The sequence below is a fragment of the Anoplopoma fimbria genome, chromosome 23, assembly GCF_027596085.1.
Source record: "Anoplopoma fimbria isolate UVic2021 breed Golden Eagle Sablefish chromosome 23, Afim_UVic_2022, whole genome shotgun sequence".
Taxonomy (NCBI): Eukaryota; Metazoa; Chordata; class Actinopteri; order Perciformes; family Anoplopomatidae; genus Anoplopoma; species Anoplopoma fimbria.
In genome coordinates this window covers 16,128,644-16,155,046 of record NC_072471.1, presented here as the reverse complement: position 1 = coordinate 16,155,046, position 26,403 = coordinate 16,128,644, and the positions used below count along the sequence as shown (strand labels likewise).

Genomic DNA, 26,403 nt, shown 5'->3' with positions numbered 1-26,403 from the left:
TCCTGTGGTTTCTCCAATCTCGAGGCCGTCGCTCTGTTTGTACACAAAAGCACGTCAATGCTGTGCGTAAAAGAGTCCCCACCTCCTCCTCCTCCTCCTCCACCTCCTCCACCCAGGCCCCGCCCCCCCCCTCCTCCTCCCTCCTGCCCTGTAGGTTTGGGCTGATGCAATGCTCATCTTTATAAAAGGGTGAGTCCCCACCCCTCCTCCAGCAGATCAAGGTTTTCTCCCCGAACTCACCGCATCTCTCGGAATGTTTTGGTTTTATTAGACATAAATCTAAATCCTTTTTCCTCGGTCGGTTTATTCTAAGAGTGTCTTTTATTCTCACTAGACTTGAACGACTTGTGTTTTGAATCGGATCTTGTCTGTAATAGGCCTATCCATTCATTTGGCGATTTATTCACATTCAAACCTTAATTCACTTAAAAGGACCAGTCGACTTTTGTGAAGAAATCGTCCGGACATTTTTTTGTCTGTGTGTGTGTTTTTTAATACTGAAAGGATTTTACAGGCGTCCTGCCACATCTTTACAAGGTAAGACTGCCGGCATCTCATCATCTACCGACTGTCTGTGTCTGAATTGCCGGATGTAGTTGTCGCAGTGTTTGTAATATGAGTCTTTTAAGTGATAGACTTTTTGCTTTGCTTTTTAAATAATGACCTCAATGTCTGTCTGTCTGTTTGTATTTTGAATCTCATTTAAAGAAAAGTGGATTCGCTGCCAGCTGTTTTGGGCTAATTAGTCAGTATTAGATCTATTTCCTGTCTTATTAGCTGTGTTGGTGTCCTTCTAATAAGATTAGTTTCCTTTCTGGGAGTCCTGAAGCGTTTCTTTAGTCTCAGTCCAGTAGATACATAAACAAAGCGGTGTGACAGTGATGCTGCAGTGCTGGACTCTAGTCTGGAGGTGGCACAGGGGTGTCACCGGCACACAGGTGATCAAACCAAAGCCGAGTAGAAAGGGAGAATAATGGAAACACGCATCAGTGTGTGACCTGTGGAGGCTGTGGTCAGTCAACCTGGCCACGAGTCTGAGCGCGAGCCTCTGCGCAAAATGGAGTGGCATGCCCAAAAACAGGACAGCACGTGCCATTGTTTCCAATCGGAGCCGGCCATGGGCATAATGGCATAATGTCATTAAATGGATCTTAGGGGGGTTACGTGGGGATCTACATGTGCACACTATTCAGACAGGAGACAGAATATGATGCTATAATAAATGTCATGTTTATAATATCCACATGCTTTTTGCCTTATTGTCATGTCAATGTCTAAACACACTGTTCAGTATGAGGGTGAAGACGCCGACACCTTGTTTTCATTCCACTTTTCAAGTGTTTTTTCCGGGAAATGTGCGCAAAGTCAGCGGTGCGTACTGCGGCTTTTTTTTTTTTTTTTTTTTTTTTTTTTTTTTTTTTTTTTTTGTCATTCAGCGTCTACATCGGGGCTGAGGTGATGTTGGGTGGACTCGGATGCCGGTCTGGTATTTTTCCACTGTCGGTGCGTCACCCCCCCCCCCCCTCCTCCCTCGCCCCTCCTCCTTCTACTGAATAGTCACATGACTTCATGAGGAGGGCTGCGGCGCGCGCCCGCTCTCTACAGTATTGATCATTCCAAAGGCAGCGTGGACGCGCACAGCTAGAAATAGAAAATAAATAATTATAAGAAGGCTTTGGCAGAAATGTGTAAAAATGAATAAATAAACATAAATGAAATGTGTAAAAATGAATAAATAAACATAAATGAAATGCTCTTTTTTTCTCTCTCTGAAATAAACAGCATGAAACAGGCCACTGCCAGAACTGAGATGAGCCGCCTCAACATCTCTGCCGAAGATGACAGCAGCAGCGCCAACAGCAACGAGTACACCTACTGTCCCACGGACTGTCCACAGAAGCTCCCACTGGGCAGGTGAGGCAGGCTTTAAAATGTGTCTGATCGTGCAAAATATAAGTCAATATGAAGCCTTATTTTAAAGTAACGCATATCCTGCCCAGGCATTATTGTCTCTAAATCCTCCTCTCTCTTATTCTCCTGTGAAGCCAATGCTCTGACATTGAAGCAGAGAGTCAGAACTTCCTCCCCGAACACAACCTGGGCAAGAAGAAGTATGAGACCGAATATGTAAGAGCTCCTCTGTTCTTCTGAAAAGATTATCTTCCTTGATCATGCACGTCCTCGTTTCCTAACCTTTCATTTTCCCCCACAGCACCAGGGCAACGCCTCCTTTGGCATGTCCGTCTTCAACCTGGGAAACGCCATCATGGGCAGTGGCATCCTGGGTCTGTCCTACGCGATGGCCAACACTGGAATCGCCCTGTTTGTGTAAGTTTTTTTTATTCCTTTCCAGACACATTTCTTCACCTTGAAAGGGGAAATTTAAAAATGCTGATTTGGTTGGTTGGATGCTAAGGGGTGATAACACCATAGAAGCACCTCCAGACATCAGAGACAGGCATATCTGGATGCAACAACAGAGTCATATAAGAGGATGCGGTTCAAAGTAAAGCAAAAACCACCACTCAACACAGGCTCGGTTTAGTTTCATGATATGGATCCAGGTGGGGTTTTGTCTGATGCGTCAAGGCTGTGTCTCATGATGTACTGAGCCTCTGAAGGGGTTTTTTTCCCGCCAGCAGTGTGTGTGCAGGTGCGTGTTCGCTCTGCAGCTGCTCGACCCTGAGCAGCAGATTACACCGGGATCGAAAGTTTACAAATGCTCAATCCTGCAGTTCGTCGCTATCATGTTTGCTGTAGATAAAACTGAGGAGAGAGTATTCATCTGTAGTGAGGGAAACAGGAACTTTCTGGTACAATTGTAGTGCAAATTATGTTTTCTTTTAATGACAGCTCCCCCTATTGGTTATTACTAGCAGTTTGAGATCACAGTGTGTTCAAATTGCCTATCACTTTTGCAGTTTATGTGAGGAATTTTTTTACCCATTTTTTACACCAGTTGTGATATGGACTCTGATTTTTCATCAGTTCTTTATAGTATCTGCATTTCTGAGGAATAACCAGCAGCTATAATACTGCTTTTCCTTGACACACGTGAGAATTACCATCTTAAGAGGCCAAAGGTTTTAACTACCACACAGACAGCACCTAGTGGCACTGACCCCCAATCAGCTTACAGACACAAGCTGAAGTCTCCGGAGCTAAAGAAAGACCAGTGACGTATTTTCTTTCCTGTTTCACTGTCAGAGTATGAATATGTGTTCTCATAGTGGGTTACTAGATTACTTTGGCCTTCACCAAATGCCAGTGTTCAAACACATGGAGCGGCAGGAGAAGCGGCTTATCCAAGCTAATCCTGCTGCCTTTGGGTCAGAGTTATGTAAACAGAGAGCTAACACACATGTCGGGGCGCGGTTCTCCGTCAGCAGGCTGCTGACCAATGGGAGGGCTGCATCTGCAGGATGTCGGGGATTACAAAAACCTATTGGGTAGAGAGCCTGTGTGTTTGTATTGCGACACGCCGCCTGGTGCTCTTCTCATCAGAACTTACAGTTAAAAGTTAAGTAACCTCTTGCAGAACAAACTCACTCCCCATTAAAGGTCCCCCAAAGCATATATTTGTTGATCTGCAGCATTTGAAGAGATAACATGTGGACAATTGTGATGTCAGAGGCTGGCAGGCCGGGCAAAGCAGCTGTACGGTCACATGCGGAGGCAGAAACGCCTTTTCAGCGTCCTCAAATGGGCCGGAGATTAATTTTCACCCGGACTATTAATACCCGGGAACATATTGCTGGCATTGCAGCGAGCCAAGGGTGCTAAGAGGATCCCTCACGGGGAAACCTTTTGTCCTTGCTGACGCTGCACATGACTCCAATGACCTGCATTCAAGGTCTTTGGGAATCAGGCAAAAAAAAATCAAAAAGGTTGGGCTGTTATTACTACATCGGATGAGTCAAAATTCTCTGATTTCTGACCCTTTTCTCAGAAGAGGATAGTTTGAAATAATATCATTCGCTGGCCACTCTTTGAGGAAATTTCTTGAAATTAATATCGGTTTAAAGCCCAGCGTTCAATACTCTTGCTCATTCTAAAGATTAGCACATTTAACAGCGAAGCACTTCAGCAACGCAGAGGACCGGTTCGTCATTGATTTAGCTGTTTTTCCCTGTAACTGTCCTTGTCGACAATCAGCTAACAATCCCTCTCGTCTATTCACAGGATTCTCCTCGTGTCCGTCGCCATCTTCTCCTTGTATTCTGTCCACTTGCTGCTGAAGACGGCCAACGAAGGAGGTGAGTCATGCGGATGGTCATGTGTCCAAACTTGACTCCAGCTTCTGGAGGTACTCTCTAAATACTAAATCTTTCTCCCCTTGTGTATTTCCTCCTCTGAAGGTGCGTTGGTGTACGAGCAGCTGGGTTACAAAGCCTTCGGGATGCCGGGGAAGCTCGCCGCTTCCTGCTCCATCACCATGCAGAACATCGGAGGTGAGAGACTGCAGCATTTTAACAACAGAGAAAACTTCTCTTTAGAAGTGTTACGCAACTATAATTGAACTACCTCTCTGTTTTTATGCACCCTGTGTTTATTCCACGAGTTACCACACTGTCCCTCTGTGTCTAAACTGACTGCATTGGGTGGAAATAAATAAAGAAAAGAAAACAGAAAGCTTAGGCCAGTGGAAACCAGTGTGTGTTTGTGGAACGTAGAGCAGCCTCCAGTGAAAAATGAGTCATTGGACAAGCATCCATTTGACCAGCTCAGCCCCTCACCAAATATTAGACATGACTATTTGTGTAGTGGTGTCTCCCCTCCTGGGCATGCTTTGGCTAATTTTACAGGGAAACATACTAACTTTTTTGTTTTTACAGCCATGTCAAGCTACCTCTACATCGTCAAATACGAGCTGCCCATCGTCATCCAAGCATTTGTAGGAACCAGCAATCAGTAAGTGACCAAATATTTGATTTGCTTCCCTTATTCATAAATGCATCTGATGACCTGTAGGTCTTGAAAAGTTGAAAACAAAGTTGTCTTTAAGTAATGAGGCTGATTTGACGGTTCTTAAAGACGCCCTGTTGAGATTTCTTGTAAAAGTTTAGTTTACATAACAGGGTCCCAGGAAAATAGAGAGGCAGAAATAGGAAACAAGCATATAAATATGAACATCTTGCAGCATACAGAACAGAAAATATGTCGGTAAATTTAAAATAATTGTGATATATTTGCGAGAAAGACATAATATATTGCTAACAAATTAAGTTTATGACCTCCTAATGGAGGTTCGGAACTCTTAAACAAGTCTAAACAGATTTCCAAGAAATGGGTGAGCAGATTAGTTGGATCGATTCTGGTCGTGATTCAGATCTGACCAGCAGACCATGTTTGCTGCCATAACTATTAACCAAATGTCAATACAGGTGTCCCAAAAGGGTGACGGTAGCGCCAGAATTTCAAATATTTGGTGAAAGAACAAATGTGTTGTAGAAAAAACAAAAAAACTAAAACATGTCCAAACAGAAGGATTTTTAAATGATGTGTAAAAGAGAGCTACTCGTGGTGAAGTGGCACATCATGCAAAATGGCTGCCGGTTGTTTTGAAGTGCTGAGTGTCTGAAAGGTGGGGGGTCTGGACACTTTAAAGGGACGGACAGTGCTCAGTCTATGCGAGTGGGTGGGGGGGGCCTTCAAAGAGCCCTTTTAGAAGACACGGCCCCGGTGCCGCATCGAGACGGAGCACGGCATGAGCTCACTGCGACCTCGCTTCACGTTTGAAAAATTGATGTGGTCTCGGCTCCTCAGTGCTGCTTTGTTAAATCTATTTCTGGGAATTGCGCAGCCCGGTTTGCGTCAGCTGACATGCAGATGTGAGCGGAGGTTTGATCAGGCCTGAAGATGTAAAGGAAGATTTTGACAGGAAAGTGGATTTAATGTGACGCTTTCTGAGCAGAGAAGCCAATTTACTCAGTGTGTCTTTAGCTTGGAGAGGGAAGTAAGAAGGTGTATCATCATTAAAATTAGATGAGGATGCATGGGAAAATAAATGTTTAAGTATTTTTGAATTTATCATATCAAAGAGTAGGGCTTGCAAACGTTGCAAAATAGCTGACCCGTTCTGAATTTTGCAAATAAAAACAGGAAGCCAAAAATAAAAAAAAATGGTTGAAGCTCACTTTAATATAACTCATTTACTAATAAGTTAATTAATGACTTTAATAGTATCACTAACTTGTTCTGTTCTGCTGTGTTTCAGAGAATGGTACACTAACGGTGACTACCTGGTGCTGCTGGTGACGTTTGTCATTATCCTGCCTCTGTCGCTGCTCAGGAACTTGGGTAAGCAGTGTGTGTGTGTGTGTGTGTGTTTTGTGTTTGTGTGTGAGTGTGTGTGTGTGTGTTGTAAAATCAGATCATGAAAGGAAAAAGGTTTAAAATAGCAACCTTTTGTAAAAAACAAACACTGTAGCTCATGTGTCTGTTTTGTCCACCCCCTCTCAGGTTACCTTGGTTACACCAGTGGTCTGTCCCTGCTCTGCATGGTGTTCTTTCTGATTGTGGTGAGTAAAACGCACCTGTTTCCTCATTCCTCACACACACACACACACACACACACACACACACACACACACACACACACACACACACACACACACACACACCCTTTTGGCACATGAGCCAGCCACATGAGTCTTAGTCAGAGAACAATTTTCAGTTTTTCCATGAAATCCTTTCCATACAGTAGAAGAGAAGGATATTGTGATTTGGCTGCAACATTGTAATGCTTTAAGATTTGGTTTGAGATATTGACAGGTTTTTAAAAAACTGTTTTTTCACAGTTGTGTGGTTTCAGTGTGGAAGTCTACTGTATATCAGGTAATTAAACCTTAAAACTGTTGTCTTGTCCTCAAGGTGATCATCAAGAAGTTCCAGCTCCCGTGCCCGCTCCCCGAGAACACCAGGTCTCTGAACGAAACGATAAGCAAAGTGCTCAACATCACCTTTTCCCACATGAACTCCACCGCCGTGGACTACAGCGAGGACGTTTGCACGCCGAAATACTTCGTCTTCAACTCTCAGGTAAAGCTCTATGAGATGCAAAAAACATCCTACGGTTTGAAATGTCTACTAAAACAAAAATAAATAATTTAGAATATTTGGGTGTTAATGTTGACTTCTTTTTTTCCAGACTGTCTACGCCGTTCCCATCCTGACCTTCGCCTTCGTTTGCCACCCCGCCATCCTGCCCATGTACGAGGAGCTCAAAGAGTAAGTGCGCACTTGATTGGTTTCTTGAAATCGGACTACAAACTGCAGCTGCTTTCTTATCATGTTTCACCTCGACTTTATCTCACATTGGTATAAAAACTGAATCAAACTTCCTACCTCTCCCGCCCCAAACAGCCGTTCCCGCCAAAAGATGCAGGGCGTTGCCAACGTGTCCTTCCTTGCCATGTTCATCATGTACCTGCTGGCCGCCCTCTTCGGATATCTGACCTTCAACGGTAAGTCGCTTTGACATGGAAACACAATTTAATGTGTATATATATAGATATCAACTGACAGTAAGGTGGAACAATTTTGGCATGTAGCAAATTCAACAGTTAAAACAAATAAATGAAAAAAATCTTCTTATCTTATTTAACATAGTACATTTTGAAGAGAACCAAAAATAGAGCTTCACCTTCAGCAAGAGATGAGTTACTACAGGTCGGGTTTACTAGTGGTCATTGTCCCTGTAAATATCAGAATGGATCAATCACTCAAAGTTACGGAACAAAGTTATCCATCTCTTATGGAAAAAAGAACACCAAAAAAACGCAGGACTCAAGGCCCTTTACGCAAGAGTGTGAAAAAAACCACCTGACACAGCTGACAAGTGTGTCACCATGTTTGTGTTCCTGCTTGTTATGGCAGGAACATTGGGTTATACAAGAGCTTGATTATGAGAAAATACTTCCTCAACTGTCCACACAGGGCAAAAACCTGTTTGAGTCAGGGCAGGTAGAGATTGAGAAATCGCTGTGACGTCTTCTTTAACCTGCTTGTCGGGGTTTGCCAGCTTTAGGGCACTGCAACAAAGACTTTGGATTGGAGGCAACTAAAGAATTACAAGAACTCAAAAACGAATGATGTAGCACTTGTAGAAGTCACGAACAGAGCAAATGTTTCACATGCTACAGTAAACAAGTTCTAAACCAGAGTAGTTTTGGTGTTTTTACATAATTTCTCGGTCAAACAGCGAAAAAATATGAACTTTTACGCTCTAATGAAGCCTTTTCATGCTAAACTGTTTCTTAACGTGTTCTCCTAAAACATTCTACAGTAATGCTAGCATGTCTTTGAGGCTTGGCACAGCAGCGCTTTTAGCTAAATGCTAATGTTAGCAAGTTTACATGCTTATGTTTAACAGCTATGTTAACCCTGGTTACCATCCACATGTGTTAGCATGCTAACATGCTAATTAGCACCAAACACAAAGTACAGTTGAGGCAAAGGAAAATTTAAAATGTGTAACTATTATTTTAAAGTAATTATGCGTTTTTTCATTCAGGTAATGCATTGGATTCAGTTTTTATGTTTTCAAAAATAGACAGTTAAAAGGCCTTTTTGTAAGCTGCTCTCGAACTAAAGTTTTTATAAATGTGTCCCATGTTGTGTTTGTTTGTCGGGCTGTGTGTGCATCAGGTCTAAAGTGTCTTTGCTTTCTTTCTACACAGTGCGCGTGGAGCCTGAGTTGCTGCACACCTACTCCAAGATCTATGATTCCGATGTGATCCTGCTGATCGTCCGTCTGGCTGTGCTGACCGCTGTCACCCTCACTGTCCCTGTGGTGCTGTTCCCTGTAAGTCCCAAACAGGTCTAACTGGTCTTATCATTGCTGAAGTGACTTAAGTGGGCCATGTAATACAACCTCTGTTTCGTCTCTGTCTGCGTAGATTCGTACCTCCGTCAACCAGCTGCTGTGCGCCTCCAAGGACTTCAGCTGGATCCGCCACACCATCATCACTGTGGTCCTGTTGGCCGGCACCAACGCCTTGGTCATCTTCGTCCCCACCATCAGGGACATCTTTGGCTTCATCGGTGGGTGTCTGTGTTAACGTGTGTGATAATGCCATAAAAGGCATTTTTAAAATAGAAATTGGTGACTAAAATGCCAAATTTTTGTCCCTCACACAGGCGCCTCTGCTGCTGCCATGCTCATCTTCATCCTGCCCTCGGCTTTCTACATCAAACTGGTCAAGAAGGAGTCAATGAAGTCCATGCAAAAGATTGGGGTAAGGAGTTAGTTCTAACACTTCTTATTTGTCTGTAGCTAGCGTCCCTTAGCTTAGCTTAGCATAATGACTGAAAACTTCAGGAAACAGCTAGCTTGGTAACATCATCAACACAGCATCTCTAAAGCTCACTGATGAACACGTTATATGTTTAACCAGTACACATCTTTGAATGCTTATTTACTTTTTTTATGCTAAACTAAGATTAACCATACTTATATTGAATATAAACACAAGAGAATTGATCTTCACATCTGACTCTTGGCAAGAAAGTGAATAAGCTTATTTCCCAAAATGTCAAGCTGTTCCTTAAAGTCGCTCGGGGTGAACATGTTAGCTAAATGTGAAATTGTTCTCCTCATCAGGCCACCGCCTTCCTGCTGTTAGGCTTCTTTGTAATGATCTGCAGCATGACCCTCATCATCCTGGACTGGGTCCACAGGGCCTCAGCCAGCCCGGTCGCACAAGCTGACGGACACTAAAGCTTCACTTCTCCCGCCGTGGCCCGCCAAGGAGGGAGGAGGCTCTGGACTGCTACGACCGCGCAACCAACGAAGATCAAACCTATTGTAAAAGAAAAAAAACACACAAACTCACTTGAAGCTCGGCTTTGACTTCCTGAGCGACAAACCATGCCATTCCAAGAGAATGTATTGAACTTTGTACAGTATGCTGTTATAGGCCACAAAAATGGTGTTTTACTTGTTTCTTCTCTTTTTATTGTACATTTTTTTTTTATTGTTGTTTTTGCTCAATGTTTTTGTTTTTTTTTATGTTCTTTTGTAGTTATGGTACAGCTGAAAACAAATATTTGAAGGTGCCTCAAAAGCAGAGATGACATAGTCGTAGAGTTCAAAATGCAGCTTACACTCAGGTGTGGCTGTGACCTCAGAGCTCGGCAACAACCAATCCTGCTGAGAAATACATCAACCTCCGGAAGATAGACGAGGCAACTTGAAAGTTCATCCTCCTCAAGGATGATTAAGTTCCTTCCAACATTTGTTGTTTGTTTTCCCTTTTTTTTTTACTTTGCCAAAATGTATTTGTTTAGCATCTTTGTATATTGAAAGGCACTTACTGTTCAGCACACTACTGTACACTCAGTATTCGTACCAAGGCTTTGTGGCCTTACATTGTGTCAGCTTTCCATGTAAAACACAACATAAGTCAACAGAACCTGCCTTTTCAAACCAGACACTGGGAGCTGTAGAGTTTCTCATACGAGGACTCTAACAAAACTGTATTTACTCTTAAAAACCTGCTGAAGATCTTGGAATAGCGTGTTCTGTGACGACACTACTGCTTTGAGACCTGGAGGCCACTCAGCCTCCAGTGAAACTTTATTTTTATGTCTTTAGGGGAGAAAACTTTGAATTCGACCACACGCAGTGGTTGTAATGTACCTGTTAAACTTGCAGAAAAAAAACTAAAAACAAGAAGTCAGGTGTCCTCCTAAACACTGACAACCAGTCTGTCACAATATTTTGAGTGTTTTTGTGTACAGTTGCGCAGTTTTCTGCTTTCAAAATGTTTCACAAAGAAGAACTTCATGGCTCGACAAAAACTTTGTTTCCCGTCGAGTCGTGAACCGGTCATCTGACGGTGCACTGTGCTTCCAACACTAACGTAACACATCACCAAAATGTTATTGTCCAACATCTATTTATGGAAGACCGTGAAATCAATGTAATTTAATCTATTTTACTATATTTATATAATATTGTATGTATATATATGTATATATATATATATCTATTGAGTTCAACTGTATATACGCTTTGTTTTGTTTGAATTTTTTTTTTTTTTTTTTACAATAATGCATTGGAGCTGTAAAACAAAAGCGAAAAATCCCCAAGCTGGTGAATTTGTGATATTGAATTGGCGCCAACACACTGGAGCTTCAACTGTTCATCTCTGTAAAGACTGAGTTATCCTACTGTGTTGATTCTGTGAAAACTGTGTTACATGTGGAAGCCACTCATAAGCAGCAGCAGTCTTGTTTCCTTTTGGGCCCTTAAACAAGAACCATCAGCAAAATGTTCTTAATGCACATCTTGGTTGGAGAGTACGTCAGCCATCTCTTGACTTCAGGAGCAAAGAGGGCTATGCCCACCAGTGTTACAGTCTTGTTTCAATGAAACATTATGTACATCCTGTAAATAATGTCCAATTAAAATAGATAAAGAAGATAAACTAATAACATGTTGGTGTTCTTTGTGTAATGTTCCAGCTTATTTTGGTCTGAAAAGAGTTTGTGAATGTGATTTATTAGGACAAGGCATTACAAATAACTGACCTTCAATTGTTAGTCAGAAAGCTAGTCAACCACAATAAAGGCCACTAGGGGCCTTAATGAAGTCAAACACAATACAAATTAAGTTTAAAAAAACAAATCCTATTGTTTTCGAACGAAAACGCTTATTAATTGCTTTCTTGAACTAGTTTATGGTATCTTCCTGAATACAATTTTTTTTTAAAAGCTGCATAGACTCATACACTTAGACATTAGTGATAAAACATATCAGTTAAATATATTAAAGACACTGATCATAAATCATTAGTACTGTACACAGTATTGTAAAGAAAAAAAATCATTTCTACTGTACGCACAATAACAGCAAAGTTTGTGAATGTGGTTTACAAGGACAAAAGGTTTGAAACTGATCTGGAAGTCTTTTTTACCAGGTCCTCCATTGTGCACTTAACAGGGACTTTAAAATGTCTTGACAGATTGTTTTCTGAGTTATAGTCCAATGCAGCCATGCCACAAGGGGGCGTTAATAATAAACTGTTTTTGAGGGAAAATATTTTTCAATTTTGTCAGAAAAAAGTGACAAAGGTGTCTGTTTCTCTTTACATGATGCTTTAATGAAGTTAACCATTTCCACCTGAACACATACAATTTGGCTTTAGTACCCTTGTATTAAACTTCCACATTAAGGTTAAAATCTGTTAGTTAACTATACGAAAGACAAACTCTGAATGCTTAAGTAAACCTTCTTAGTCATTTTTCTTCCTCGTCACGTTCTCTTTGTCATAGTGCAATGACTCTTAGATTCTCAAGATTGCTTTCAATGTAAAAAAAAATGTGTGCTCTGTGGAGACTAACAGGGAATCTCTTCAGACATGCATTTTCTCCTGGGATGAACATCACTCTTCTTTGACAACGCTGCTCCCTAGTGGTCATCAGACGACACTGCAAAGCTGGACTCAAACTCTTTCAACCTTTTTTTTTTTATCCTACACAGATTAAATATTTATAGAACTCTGACACAACGGCACAACTAAAAATTCCTGTTAATTTGGCTCCATGTTTGAATCTTCAACCTCCTTGACCACTGCTCTTCTAGCCGCTCAACCAAGTTTATTATTATAGTGCTCTGAAATGTTGTGCATAAACCATGTAAAACTGCACAGGTGATACCACTTAATTGACTGATTGGACCTCCTCAGGAATTTGTGGGCATGCAGACAATGGTTGATTGACATCTCCCAAACTCCCAGCGTTGTTAGAAAAAGCACAGGTGTTACTTATAACATTAATGTTACACTTGAACTCTGTTTCGTTCAAGTGTCCCACCTAAGCAGTTAAATTAAATTGAGCCATCGTTCATATAATTATTTATACCTGTGCTTTTGCTACTGCGACTTGTCAAAAGTGTCTCCAGTGAAAAACGTTCCTAGTCATTCATTCATAGTGCGATAACAGGATATAATTATATCTGACATAAACAGGAAACTCACCTGCTGGTCAGAAACAACTCCAAATGAATAATTAATGTTTCTCCGTTAACTGATGATGTGTTTATAAGCAGTATTATATACTTTTGACGGTGCTCCAACTGTACATAAAATGTGTTTTTTTTTTTTTCCTTGGAAAAAATAAGGGGGAGCCACTGTGTTTAAACAAATACATCACATTACCACCCATTGTTTAAAAGACAATTTTTGGAATGTGTGGAGCAGAAACACCACAGCAGAGGCAAAATTCACATGTACCCTCAGAGTCAGTCTTCCTCCCTCGACAGAGGCCTCTAACAAACACACAGCAGATCAGGAAGCAGCTATTTTTATTTCACTACTCTCTGGATACTTTGCACAGATCGTGTTCACCCATTGACATTTAATACACATTCAGGCAAAGGTTGGGGTTCATTTCGTTTGATCTGCCCCCTGGGACCTGTGCCTTGCATTACAAACTCACTTCTGATTGGCCGTCCCCTCCACCAATCAGGGCCCTGATTACAATCACACTCATCAGATTCCAGCCCTTAATTGAACCACAGAGATTAATAAAGGCAATGCACTGTTTTTGTTTTTTTTAAACTAGGCTTTCATCTGAAATATTATATAATAATTTTTTTTTTTAAAAGAACGTTGACAATATTCAATTAATAAGCTATGCGATCAGGATGCCATTTAGGAGGAATTCATCGTACCAGCCGGCACCCTGGAAGAAGCTCTCCACGACGTCGTTCGCTGAGCGTTGCATCTTTAGTATCAACCGTCCCCCCTCCCCCCACGCTACCCTGCGCTCCTTACAGTAGTTCCCCAAAGTCACATGATCTATGCAAAATAAAGGGCTCTTGCATTACAATTTCTGATTGGGTAATTCTTTTTCTAACAAAATATGAAAATCTATAGAAAAAAATCTTCCATCATTCAATAAAAGGTAGCGATATCAAAAAAAGAAAATTGTCGGCGCTCCGTTGTATTTCAGTTTGGAGGCTAAATTCCAGCCAGAGGAAATTGCACTTGAGCAGCTGAATGGGTCCGTGAGGGCATCGCCACGCCAGCAGCAGGGCGGGGTTTTCATTTCTTGCGGGCGTGCTTGTATTTGTCCACATAGGCCTTCACCAGGTTGGCCACTTTACTGGAGTTCACCTCACCACTCTTGCTGTGACACACCTGAATAAATAACAACAGCCGTGGTCAAACAAACTGGAAAATTTGGGGCAAATGTCAAAGCAGTCAGCATGGGGATGTAGTAAGAGCGAGATTCTGAGAATGGTGTCTTTCTTTCGAGACTTTCCAAAACTAAAAACATGAGAGCATAAGTTCAAGGACTGAATTTAATACTGTGTTTATCTAAAATAAGCTGAGTTGTTAGCATGCCTGGCTAGCTAGCCTACACTGGTGGAGTGGTACTTTAAAAGGTTATGGGGCACATCAGAAATAAACTTACTTTTTGGGGTTACAGGCTAGATAAAAAAAAAAAAAAAAAAAAGTTCAAAACTAGCACATCCACTGTGTAGCATTTCCCCACGGTGTGGAAAGCTATCAGAGTTAAGGCTAACGTTAAGCCTAAACGTCAGTTAGCCAAGTCTCTTGTAAAAGTAAAAAGTGCATGAAAAGTATTTAAGATAAGTAGTCAAACAGGACTATGATGGAATTAAATTTCTGGCTATACCTACATTTACATTTATACTTGTACAAACTTATTCTACTCGGCAACACAAGAACAATGCTGTCCCCTAATTTCCATGTCTTCTGCATGGATCATCATGGCAAAAGTAACTAAGGGGGCGGGGCTAACACGGAGAGGCGTTTACCTTCTCTACTGCTTTGCGGACAATCTCCTTGTACTCGTCCTTTGTGATTTCCTTCTTTTGGTAGTAGGGTTTGATGGCTGTCTTCACTTCATTGACTGCTCTCTCTTGGATCTGGTGTTTCTAAAGCAGAAAGGGGAAATCAAGAATGCTGGAAAGAAATAGACAGAAATGCACAGAGAAACTTTCTCTATAGAGGAATTGAATGGAGTGACATGTGGACCGGTGGCAGCAGGTTACCTTTTCTTTTTTCGAGCTGTCAGGTTGAGCCCTGTTATGCTGGCCATGCTGGCCGTACTGAGTTGTCGAGGATGGTAGAATCTGGCTGTGTGCCGACTGGCCATAGGTCGCCGCGGTATAACCAGCTTTGGTTGGGGTGGGAAGAAGACCGGGTTTCCCATAACCCCCCATTGTACTCCCCATCTAGGGCAAACCAGAGAAGGCAGAACTGTAATTGCATATTACATTTTCTTGCATTTGTTTTTTACTTTTTTTTAAGAGTCTGGGAGTCTCCAAATCTCATCCTCAGATAGTCCTGTCCACGGCACAATATACCATACCTGTGTCGCGTAGCCGTCGGGCTGAGCCGTTGCTGTCTGGCCGCCTTGATGCATGGGTGGAGGTGGCGGGGGGGGGTGGGAGGCCCTGAGCACCGACAGCGGGGACCTGAAGCAGCGGTACGGCAGGGTGGAGGTGCCCGGGGACCTGAGGAGGCATGCCGTACGGCGCCGCAGGCTGCAAGCTGACCGGCAGGGCTCCTCGCGGTCCCTGCACGGGGTAGTGATGCTGAAGAACATTCAGCTGAGGGGGAACGGCGTTCATCACCGGCACCGGAGCGTTACCCGGTACTGCCTGGGCAGCAGACTCGCTTTTAGTAGGATCTGGAGGACACAAAAAAACAAAGTTAAGAACTCATCATCTATGAATGTATGTAAGCTAGAATAGCCACATTCTGTAGTTGATTTTAAGCGCTGGATATTAATTTATGTATGGAGATATTCAATTAATTTATAACAAATACATTTGTAAAAATAAATAAATGTTCCGGGAAAACAAATGGGAGACTTTCAAAGGAATAAAATAAAAACTTGACTGTACGTCAAATGTAATACAGTACAGCTGACTAAGGGTCATTTTTGTGCCCAGCTGAGGTTTTTGCCTCAAAGAAAACATTAATCCCATCGCTATGACTACAGCTTTTATCTTAGAGGGACATTCGGCTGACTCATTACTTGCTATTTGTCATCTCCTTTTCCTCAAGCAGTAGCATTTGTGTTTTTGGAGTGCTAATAAATAACTGCACAGAGAAGCCTGGTTTTCATAGATGTGGGGCAAAACTGAGGAGGGCTTGACCTGCTGCTGCCGGCGGCTCCTCCTCTTGTCGGTTCCAGCCTCCTGGTCCTCCTCTCTCCCTCTTGGAGTAATAGTCCTGAACGTCTGCGGGCAGTTTCCTCCTGACAGCCCAGCTGGATGCCGATGACCACCCTGACCGGTCCAGCATATTGTCTCCTGAGTCGGACTCTTTCCTCCAGCCACCGCCGCGGTTCTCGTTGAAGCGGCTGTATGCGTCATTCCCTGAATTGTTGCCTGTACCTGAGAAGTTGTTTCTGGGCTGCCAGCGGTTGTCGCCCCGCCCTGCTCCCCGACCACGTTCTCCTCCTCCACGGCCCCCGCGGCCCCGTGTCTCCCCTCTGCTCCCACCGCTGTTGCGGTCTTCCCAGCGGCTCTTGCTGTCGGCTTCGCCACGGCTCTTTTCTGTGACCCAGTCTGGATTTTCGGACCAGGCCTGGCGCTCTGGGGAACTTTCCGTAGGCTCACCGTTTTCAAAGCGCCCAGCGCCTCCTTGATGCCTCCGTCCCTCGACACCGGACCCGCTGCCCTGCCCAGACCTCCAGCCGCCTCTACGCTCCTTCCTCTGGGGGGACTGCTCTCTGGAGGACGGCCGTTCAGGGCTGGCCACTCGTCTGTGGGATCTTGTTCTGGATCTTGATCTAGATCGAGACCGAGACCGGGACTTGGACCTAGAGCGACTCCTGGATCGCCTTCTCCTTCTCTCACGACTACGTTCCCTCCTAGAATAGTCTCTTTCACCGTCCCTATCCCGGTCCTTCTCTCTGCTGCGAGCTCTGGACGAGCGGTTAGAAGGCGGGCTCCCGTCACGCTCTCTAGACCGCGAGCGCCTGGATGGTTCTCGTTTGGAGTCCATCTTAGGTGACCAGGTAGAGGTTGAGGAGTGGAAACGAGAGCGCCGCTGCTTGCCGTTCTTCCTCTCCACGCTCCTTTCTCTCTCCTGTTGCTCCTTATCGCTCTCATCCTTGGCCACTTGGCTTGCAGAACCGGCAGGTTCCGCAGAGGATGAGGCAGCGCCCTCCTTTGGCAGTTCCAAAACGGGACTGTTGGTCTGCTCGCTCATTGGTGAACTGCAGTCCATGGGGACAACCTTAGTGTCATCCTTGGATGGACTGCATACCTTGGTTCCTTCCCCAGAGCCGTCAACTACTGAAGGCTCAAGTTCTGATGCAAACGTTTTTACATCAGCGTCCTCAGAGGCTTTTGGTTCTGAGACAGCCGAATTATCCTCCGACTCTCCAGCAGAGGGCGAAGCCGGTTGTGAATCAGCCATCAATGCATTTGAAGATTCTTCGTTGTTGGCTTCTTCTGCACAAATCTCCATGTCATCATCATCCTGCTCAGCCTGGTCATCACAGTGAGGAGACATCAAGTTGTCCAGCAGGGCATTCTCAGAGTGAGAGGGTGATGGTGATGGTGAGGGTGAGGCTCTTTTCTCAGAGTCAGAGGGTGATGGTGATGGTGAGGCTCTTTTCTCAGAGTCAGAGGGTGATGGTGATGGTGAGGCTCTTTTCTCAGAGTCAGAGGGTGATGGTGAGGCTCTTTTCTCAGAGTCAGAGGGTGATGGCGACACCCTTTGCTCAGAGTCCTTTCCTTCAGAGGAAATAGGGCTTGCTGGCTCTTCGTCCTCCCTCTTGCTCTGGTCGCCCACAGAACACGAACCGGGACTGTTGGGAGCCGAGTCCGAGGGACAAGACAGGTCCTCGTCTCGCTCATCAGGTTTCAGTTCACGTTCATTAGATTGTTCCTGAGTCTCATCGCTGTCGTGTCCCACATCGTTACTCAAGGGTTCAGCGCCTCCGAGCTCATCTGCAGAGTTAAAGCCGCCCTGGTCTTCATTGAGGCTCCGTTCAGCATCAGACTGCTGCTTTGAGTTGTTCAAATCCTGTTCCTGATCAGTTTTGTCCTCTTCCTCTTCCTTCTCCACATTGTCACACCTATTACCCTCTTCCTCCTCCTCACTCGCTGCCGGGCTGCTAACGACTTGCGGAGATTTTTTTTTTCTTGCCGGGGCTTTCCGCTTCCCACTGGCCTTTCGGTTTGTCACCCGTTTGCCCTTCCTCTTGGCTGGCGCTTGAGAAGCCCTGGCCGGCTTGGCGGACTGGCCGGTAGACGAGTCGGAGTCCGATGCACTGGACTGCGGCGGTGATGACGGATCAGACGCGGGAGCCTCCTCCTGGCTTTTACTGTTGCGTCCAGATCGCCTGGATGGCAGAGACTTAGCCTCTTTGGTGGGAGCTTTGGAGGTGGAAGCTCGACCGCCTCTCTTCTCTCCTCCTTTGGGACACGTGATGGCGCAGACAACACCCTGAAACACTGTGGGAGAGAAACCACATGAGCAAGGCCCAATAGTATTTACAGATGCAATCAGCTGCCAAACAAACATTCTGAATTCTAAATAAGTTAGAAATCTATCAAGTCAACTAGATCACTTCATTTTATATGTGAAATAGTTTGCGACTGCCATCTATGATACAGAATTACCTGATTCATGTACCTAAATATATCATATAATAAAGCTTGACTGCAATTAAAAAATAATAAATTGAGTCTAAATAATATTCATATCCAAATAATGAATTTGTATTTCTTTAATCCCTTTATTTACACATTAAAGTACCAATTGCAAATAATTCACAACAACAACAAAAACAGACTCACCGAAATGACCGGGGCCAAACGGGGAACTGGAGGTAAAGGGGGATGGAAGTGGGCTGTGGTTCCAACCAGAGGGATGGAAGTTCTGCCTGTAAAACCAACCAACACAAAACAACTTAGCTCAAAGATACCAAGCCATCCGTAACATTTCTGTCAATGATAAGAAAAAGAAACAGTAAGGGCATAGTCATACGTGTTATCGCTTTTGTTTTTAAATCTGCATTACTATATATTGTTCTATCATTGTGATACTAAAACTCAGCGCTCTGGTTTTCATTAGCGGTTTGATTTTGTTTAGCCACAGGCGAGCAACTTTCTCCTGGTCAACCAGAGGGAGAGCGCAACCAGTTTTTGGTGGTGAGCGAGAGAAAACCCACAAATAGCTCTGACCGCAGTGAAGGTTTCATTTCAGTGAGGTTCAGGAATTTTGGGACCGATCGCTGGACGAAGTATCGGTCGACACCTATCACAGGGTCTATTTTTTGGTTTCCCCTGAATTAAACTGGACAGGGGGGCCCATTGCCTGTCATCCCTTCTCCACCCCCATTTCCTTCCCTTTTCTCTAGCTGCTCTAATAAAAAGGCAATAAAAGCCCTAAAATAATCCGGAAAAAAGATTAAACTGCTTAAATTCACAGCAACAGAAGGGGGCAAACGAAGCAATATAAGTGGTCAGTTGGGATTTCACTACCTTGAGTTGCCGTTAACAGGGATGGGAGCAGCAGGAGAAAGCCATGGACAGTCTTGTGCCTGGGCTTTGCAGTGTTTGAACCCAGTGTCATATGGTATGTCCTCGGCCACCCACACAGGCTCTGCACTGCAGGAGAAGGAAAACAGAAAGTTATTCATAAAGTACTTCCAAATGTTAAAAAGGATTGTGGATAAAAAGTTGGTTTATTTGAATTGGGACTGTATGAGCTACTTATCCATAGTTATTGTTTAACCTATAGTAGAAAAACAGAAGCCCCTTTCCAACAGGGAATGCTCACTACAAAGCCACGAAAAAAAAAAAAGAAATATGTTTTTTACCCTACAGAACACAGGAGTTGCAGGTCTGCTTTGGTGAATCAGAGCCAACCATTTAAATCACCAAAGTAACACAATGACCCAAACAAAGAAACTGATCGAGGGAGCTGTAGACCAGCAACTTCTGTTTTCTGCAAGGTAAAATTACTGGGGGTTTTTCAAAGGAATCTAAAAACCAGAGATAACGGTTTTAGTTCCCCATCAGAAAGCGCTGTCTGACGGCGAGGTAAAGGGGTGAAAATATTTTTTAAATATTTGTACGCTTAAAATGATTCATTTGTTTAAAATAAGTTTTGCTGCTGCCTAATTCCTCATAGAGTGAAGCATGACTCACATGTCCTGAGTGGATGTTGTCGTTAATGAGACACAGGGAGACGGTGACCAAGTACAGCATTCTGTTCCTCTGACCTGGAGAAAATACATCAAACACTAATGAGACTAAACACTGAACAACATAACATTCACATTAAGCCAAACACTGGAACCGTGTGACAATGATAAAGGAAACAATAAAAAACACCTTTTTTCTGCTCAGTGAGGAGGGGTCATCCTCGTTACCTGGAAAAAGACATAACAGACTGTTGGACCTCGTTCACAAAATGCGAGTAGGTCGTGCATATTTCTGGAGGAAGAGGGTTTGTTAACATACATTTCCTCACAAGTCCTTTTGTTTTGGCGTCTGCCGTCCTCTCCACCTTTTGCCGCCTCAGTCTTCGTGCAGGCTTACTTCTGAAAAGAAAACAACGAAAGAAAACAAGATGATTTTATGGTCAACAAAATCCAGATAATGACAATGAATTTTATACCTCCTCACTTTTCCCTGATTAATGACTGATTAAGTGATATTTCATCAAGTATTTTCTGTTATCTCTGTAAAGACCTTTGAAACAAATACTGACTTTATGATCCTAAATAAAAAAAATGGCGCACACTCACTTGAGACAGACTTTGTGTTCAGGGTTTCTACAGCAGCAACTCTCAGCTTCAGGTGGAGTCGCTCGTTTCCTCACAGGAACCTTAAAACAATGACAGAAACATGTTTCATTCACACAGTTCTGTCAAGGATTTCTGTGTTTGACTGACAGCTGACCTGGCTTTATTTAAATAAACGACAAAGGGCCCTCCATGTCTATCTGGCAACACATTTCAGCATTTTTTATTTGAATATCGATCTGAGAGAGCGACACCATCAACAATCTATTAACTAGTCAACTAGTGTCAGTAGGACGCAGCTGGAGAGGATGGAGAGCTCTACTCTGCTGGCACCTCAGCCCAACGTGCCACTTTACAACACTACACCAGAAAGGTAAGGTATTAAGTTAACAGGGAAGTCACACTAGCGGCCGCATTGCCCCTAGATTTGAGGATCACTGGTTTATTGACTAATGTAGCCAACAGCTAGAGTAATCTGTCTTTATGCCCCTGTGTAAAGACAGATTACCAACAGCAGGCAGACAGGTATATCTGGGGCGGCTGTGGCACATGAGGTAGAGCGCTTGTCCCGTAACCACAAGGTTGCAAGCAACATGCCCAAAGACACCTAACAAGTTGCTCCCCGGGCGCTTCATTGCAGCCCACTGCTCCTCCGGGATGGGTTAAATGCAGAGACATAATTTCCCCATTGTGGGACTAATAAAGGCTTAATTATTATTATTATTATTATATCCCCAAACAAAGGGGCCTAAATGACTATTTGTTTTCCCCTTAACAGAGCAGGTCATTACAGATCAACTTTAAACAAAGGTTCCTTGAGATTACAGTGCTGGATTAAGAAAAGAAAGAACAGCAGCACAGAGCCTCTTCTGAATGACAAACGCAGCCATGATATCCTCTGCCCTTTGATCTGACAGAGAAAATGAGGGTGACTGACCTGCACGCAGCTCAGATTCCCGTCCCATCTGTAAACATTAGTGAAAGGTCTTCTGTCCACCGGGCAGGAAGGAGCCATCTGCAGCTGTAACGTGAATTAAACTGATGTTGAAAAATGTAAACACTGAATAATGTTTTTGATTGCAAGGCTAATATCAGTAATAGTTGATTGAATAGTGAGAAAATATTGGGCCCTGAAAACTTTCTAATTTATAAACTAGATGTTGAGTCAGCCTGTAGAAATCCAGTATTTCAAGCCATCTAGATTATGTTCTGAAGTCAAAACTGGCCAACTAATTCACTATGGCTCATATAACTATTTCACAACTATATTATCACAATGTTTTTTAAAATCAAAAATGTAATGTGGCAGCACTGAGCATCACCTCTGCCCATGTGAGGAGACATCTGAGGCAGAAGACGTGGCAGCAGCTGTCGGGCATGGCCAGCTCGCCTCCAGCCAGGACGCCCAGGCAGATAGGACACCTCTCTGCCTCCTCAGCATCTGTCCCATCAGGCGGGCCCTGGCCGCCTAAACACACATACACACACACACAGGTTTATAAATAATTTATGATTCACATCTGATGTTTTCTACTTCGTGTGAGCAGGAAAAAGCTGCACTAAGATAAAGGTTATTCAACGTGGGGATGCGTGGATATACTTGGACCAGTGGGTCAGGCTGTACATGCATACATATCACAACATATATCAACATTCGACCTAAAACATCATTGTGCTGAGTCAAGTCTCACCGCTTCCAGCTCCAGTCATGTCCGCCCGGGCTGTCCTGATCACCACTACAACACAGAGAAGGAGAGAAAATGTAGATGAAGCGGGCGTTGACGCGAAGGAGAGGAGTACAGCTGAGGACATACATGTTGTGCACTCCGTTTGGCCCACAGGGAAATTTAACTTAATGATCATTATAACAGCAGCAAGACACAAAGGAAAATACGGCAAAAGTTGAATTTGGTTAGGTGAATTAAAACATGTTAGATTGCCGGGTTTACATTTCCAATAGGGCTGGTGGTTAGCAATGCTTACATCACCTCTACTACTTACTAAGGAGTTTTAGAATGGAGCGTGCATTTTGATATTCCATTTTTATATGAGGTGAGGTTGTATAACGCAACTGCTTGACTGAGTAACAAACTCAAAAATAATACTGAGAAAAACAAAACAAACAAAAAAATCCAAGGCAAAAGTTGCTGCATCTGCAACCCAGATCTGGATGAAGCAGTAGAGAATCGATGGATGGCATTAATAAATTGTCCAGCTTCAGTATCCAAAAATCCAGTTTTTCATGCCAAAATTCAAACATGGGAGAAATAACATCCAGCCTAATATGGGCCAGCCCCAACCATTCAAGCTCAGTTTTCACTAATAACCAGGCGAGCTTGAAGATGTAAAGGTGTGTTCAGACAGAAAGTAAAAATAACTTTTGCGGCGCATCATCTGGGCAGATTTGACTGCTGGACTGTTTGTGTTAATCCTCCTCAAACAGCAGATGTACCTACTGTATGCTACCTGTGAGATAGCAAGCCATTGTGCCTGGGTGTTTGTGTTAAGAGTTTCAGCACAGCTACTGCGCTTACGTACAAAACCACTCCAGCCATGTCGATGGTATAGCGCCTCAAAGATGTAATTATGAAGTTAAAGTGACTCAGAAATCGTCTCTTATTCAGTATCACATATCTAGCAGCTGCAGAAAATAATTCTGCAATTCATAAAAACCTTTAACGCAGTTTTCTGGCAACAGAGTTAGTGACCTTTAACATTGCGATCACAGAAACAGATATTTATGGCCAAATGAATGTTAAATCCTCTAAGCGTTTACGTTGTATTTAACTATTGATAGCCTATTGATTGTCTGATACTCATCTCCTTTTTCGTGCTCCAAAGAATCATTATCATCAAAAAATCCACTATTGGTCGACCTCTAATTTATAGTTGAGAACTAATAAAAATGAACTTCTTAGTGGAAAAATTATATCATGAAATCACTTGGTTGCAGTCCTCATTTAGAAATGATATGTCTTTAACTTAAAAACATTTTTTAAGTTAAAGTGAAATATTTTCCCGATTTGATAGTTTGACTCACTCACTCCACAGTGGCCTAAAACCAACAGAGACAGCTACTGATAAGATGTGTTGTCTGTGATCAAGTTACCTTTTTCCAGTTGTGTTTCACAGGCTTGACCGTCCAGAATCCAAACTTTACTGTTATTTGCCTTTATGAGCCACTTTGAACTGACCTGCATACAGCAGACCATTGCACTTCTGTCACTGTGACAGTGAGCACAGAGTCTGCGCCTCAGATTTAAAAAGGAGGTTGACATCTGATCCGGAACCAGTCTTGGCTCTTGCCACTTTAATTATGACGATCTGAGAACTTATCTAAAGTGAAACTACTCCAACGTCCTCGAGGATGATGTGCAACCCTCACGTTTCATTATTAAAACCCCTGAAATAAACCAATCAACACCGGCCATCAGACACAAGCTTTGTGCTCAAACTGTCATTTTAACTTCTGCACTGAACAGCCAGATAACTTCAGCCTCAGCCGACAGAGAGCCACATTATCTCTATTTACAGTGAATAGGAAGCATCTTGTGAAAGCGTGTTTCTGTTTTGTGCCAACACGGCCCGGCTCCCAGAGATACAACATTAGCACCAACTTGATCAACCAGTGCCAACACGACGATGACAACATGACTGTTGATGGTTAGCCAGGCAGCTAGTGCTAGCTAAAAACACAGCTACCTCTGGGTTAGCTAGTTGTTGTTAGCACGGAAGCAATTGTGGCTAAATAGGTTCTAATATTAGCCACGATAATTACATTGAAGGTCACAAGTTAGCTAGCCGGCTAGTTAGCAGCAAGCAAATGTAGCTGCGAGCTATCTAGCTGCTTTGAACAACAGCACCTGCTTACGTCGCTATCAGCTAGCTAACGCTAACTGCTAGCTAGCTAGCTAGCAGTTAGCGTTAGCTACCGTTAGCGTTAGCTCCAGCTAGCCCTAGTTAGCTAGCTAGCGGCAAGTGTTGTTACTCACCTTTAAGTGCCGCTGCAGCTGCTTTGCACCTAGTAGTCAGCTTTTTGTCCAAGCTAGTGCTATGAAATGCTGACGACTCGCACTATCCGGGAAACGTGTTTAGCTAAAAACGGAGCGTAGCTTTCAGAAAGTCCCAGCCACATGTCTCGCAGTCTGGCTGAGAGTCGGTGCAGCTGGCGCCCCCCACTGGAGCCACCGGGCATTATAGAGGACACGGGAGGATCCCTCCGGAGGTATGTACAGTATAGAGAGATGCAGCAACAGGTGGCAGGGCAGCCTGACACTGTCTTCAACTTCCACTGCGTGTGAGTGATGTGGTCGTGACAGACCTGCTGTGTTTGAGGTGCTTTATATCTGCTGATTGGTTTGCCACTTAAGTTGCTGATGAGGTAAATCATCAGGGGATCTGTGTCAATGGTTGGTGTGTTCACTTCTTTCATTTTACATAAAGAAGACTTTATTGTTTTGGTTTTTTTTAAATGTATTAATTGGCATTTTTTCGCAGAGGACATTCTGGATTGACAGAGAAGGAAAAAGCACAGGTTTAAATAATAAAGATAATAAAGTGAATGATGGCTGGATTCCATTTAGCTTCTTTGATTTCAGGGTCCTGCACTTGTGCAAGGCATATATATAAAAGAAGGAAGGGTCGCCACCTGCAAAACTCACATTGGTGCCAACTCAGTAGTCCCTTTACACACATTTGATTGTTATAGATCTTTTTTTTTTTCAATAACTAACCAACCATCAAACTCTGAATGATATTACTATTCAGGAGGGATAACATTAGCCAGTTATTTCTATTACTTCGAGCTAATCACCACATTTTTATAACATTATGCCTATATAAATCTGGGACATTATACTGGTATTCGGTACTTTGTTCGTCATTGAACAAAGATAGCATCTTACATTAGCCAGCAATAAATCTGTGGAAAGGTAAATCAATTCTGAGATAACCATTAATGATGGTGGAACTGTAGTGTTGGGGAGTGTTAGCAAATGTTACAGCCTCTCTAGCTTAATAATGTCATGACTTATGTGTATGCTAGCTAATAACACTGATGGCAGAGCACTGTGTATTACATCTTTTTTTCAACCTAAAATGCTTTGCGCTGGTTAGGGGGTACTTGGCTGAAAAAATATTTCACAGGGGGTACATCACTGAAAAAAGGTTGAGAACCACTGGGCTAGATGACTAGCATGAATGAATCACTAAGGCAAAACTGCAGGCATTGTAACACAGGGTCAAATCCTATATTTACCTAACTCTGACAGGCCATATTATTGAGTCCAACCAAGTATAATCAGAGCCATTTATGAGTATCATGATGTTGTTAACATGAGCTGAGCTTCATGCAGCTGCCTGACAGTTATGATTTGTTTGTCAATCAAAACACACGGGCACATTCCGATAAAAAAAAAAAAATCAGTCACCAAGTATTTTTCTGTCAAAGGTACAACAACACAAATATGATGGGTTATAGTGTGACTTGCCATGCCCACCCTATTCACTTTAATAAAATTGGCATTAAAGTCTGGCACCAATGCAAAATAAACGGTGTGTGAAGGAGAGGTACCGCAGGTCCTTCCTTCCTGCTGCTGTCAGGTTACACAACCAGCTCTGCTCCCAGCAGACCACATGACACATGACAAT

The 26,403-nt window shown here is 43.2% G+C and overlaps 2 protein-coding genes across 3 annotated transcripts; one reads left to right on the top strand and one right to left on the bottom strand.

Moving 5' to 3' along the window:
• Positions 1-235: 235 nt before the first annotated feature.
• slc38a2 (solute carrier family 38 member 2) lies at positions 236-11,428 on the top strand. Of its 2 annotated transcripts, none has more exons than XM_054624353.1 (16): positions 236-537; positions 1,783-1,914; positions 2,046-2,127; positions 2,213-2,328; positions 4,183-4,256; positions 4,359-4,451; positions 4,836-4,911; positions 6,218-6,300; positions 6,463-6,521; positions 6,874-7,041; positions 7,151-7,230; positions 7,366-7,466; positions 8,682-8,806; positions 8,901-9,045; positions 9,142-9,239; positions 9,605-11,428. In XM_054624353.1, the coding sequence occupies exons 2-16, from the start codon at positions 1,784-1,786 to the stop codon at positions 9,719-9,721; spliced, it is 1,548 nt and encodes a 515-aa protein (XP_054480328.1). In that variant the 5' UTR covers positions 236-537; position 1,783; the 3' UTR covers positions 9,722-11,428. The 2 variants fall into 2 exon arrangements, with proteins under 2 accessions (XP_054480328.1, XP_054480329.1); XM_054624354.1 differs by lacking the exon at positions 236-537 and adding an exon at positions 1,485-1,503.
• A 601-nt stretch (positions 11,429-12,029) lies between these two features.
• Positions 12,030-24,949, bottom strand: scaf11 (SR-related CTD-associated factor 11). Its single transcript, XM_054624800.1, is given in 16 exon segments — positions 12,030-14,147; positions 14,792-14,911; positions 15,029-15,211; positions 15,349-15,424; positions 15,426-15,669; positions 16,142-18,454; positions 18,800-18,885; positions 19,487-19,612; positions 20,156-20,229; positions 20,342-20,379; positions 20,471-20,550; positions 20,758-20,837; positions 21,692-21,775; positions 22,077-22,222; positions 22,446-22,490; positions 24,747-24,949. Coding segments are annotated over 15 exon segments (3,765 nt in total). The 5' UTR covers positions 22,465-22,490; positions 24,747-24,949; the 3' UTR covers positions 12,030-14,051.
• Between the last annotated feature and the right edge of the window lie 1,454 nt (positions 24,950-26,403).

What these genes read in the sequence shown, in the direction of transcription:
- slc38a2 (XM_054624353.1), top strand. Translation starts at nt 1,784, where the DNA reads ATGAAACAGGCCACTGCCAGAACTGAGATGAGCCGCCTCAACATCTCT. An exon ending in CAGAAGCTCCCACTGGGCAG is followed by an intron (nt 1,915 to 2,045) that starts GTGAGGCAGGCT and finishes TCTCCTGTGAAG; the next exon opens with CCAATGCTCTGACATTGAAG. An exon ending in TGGTGTTCTTTCTGATTGTG is followed by an intron (nt 6,522 to 6,873) that starts GTGAGTAAAACG and finishes CTTGTCCTCAAG; the next exon opens with GTGATCATCAAGAAGTTCCA.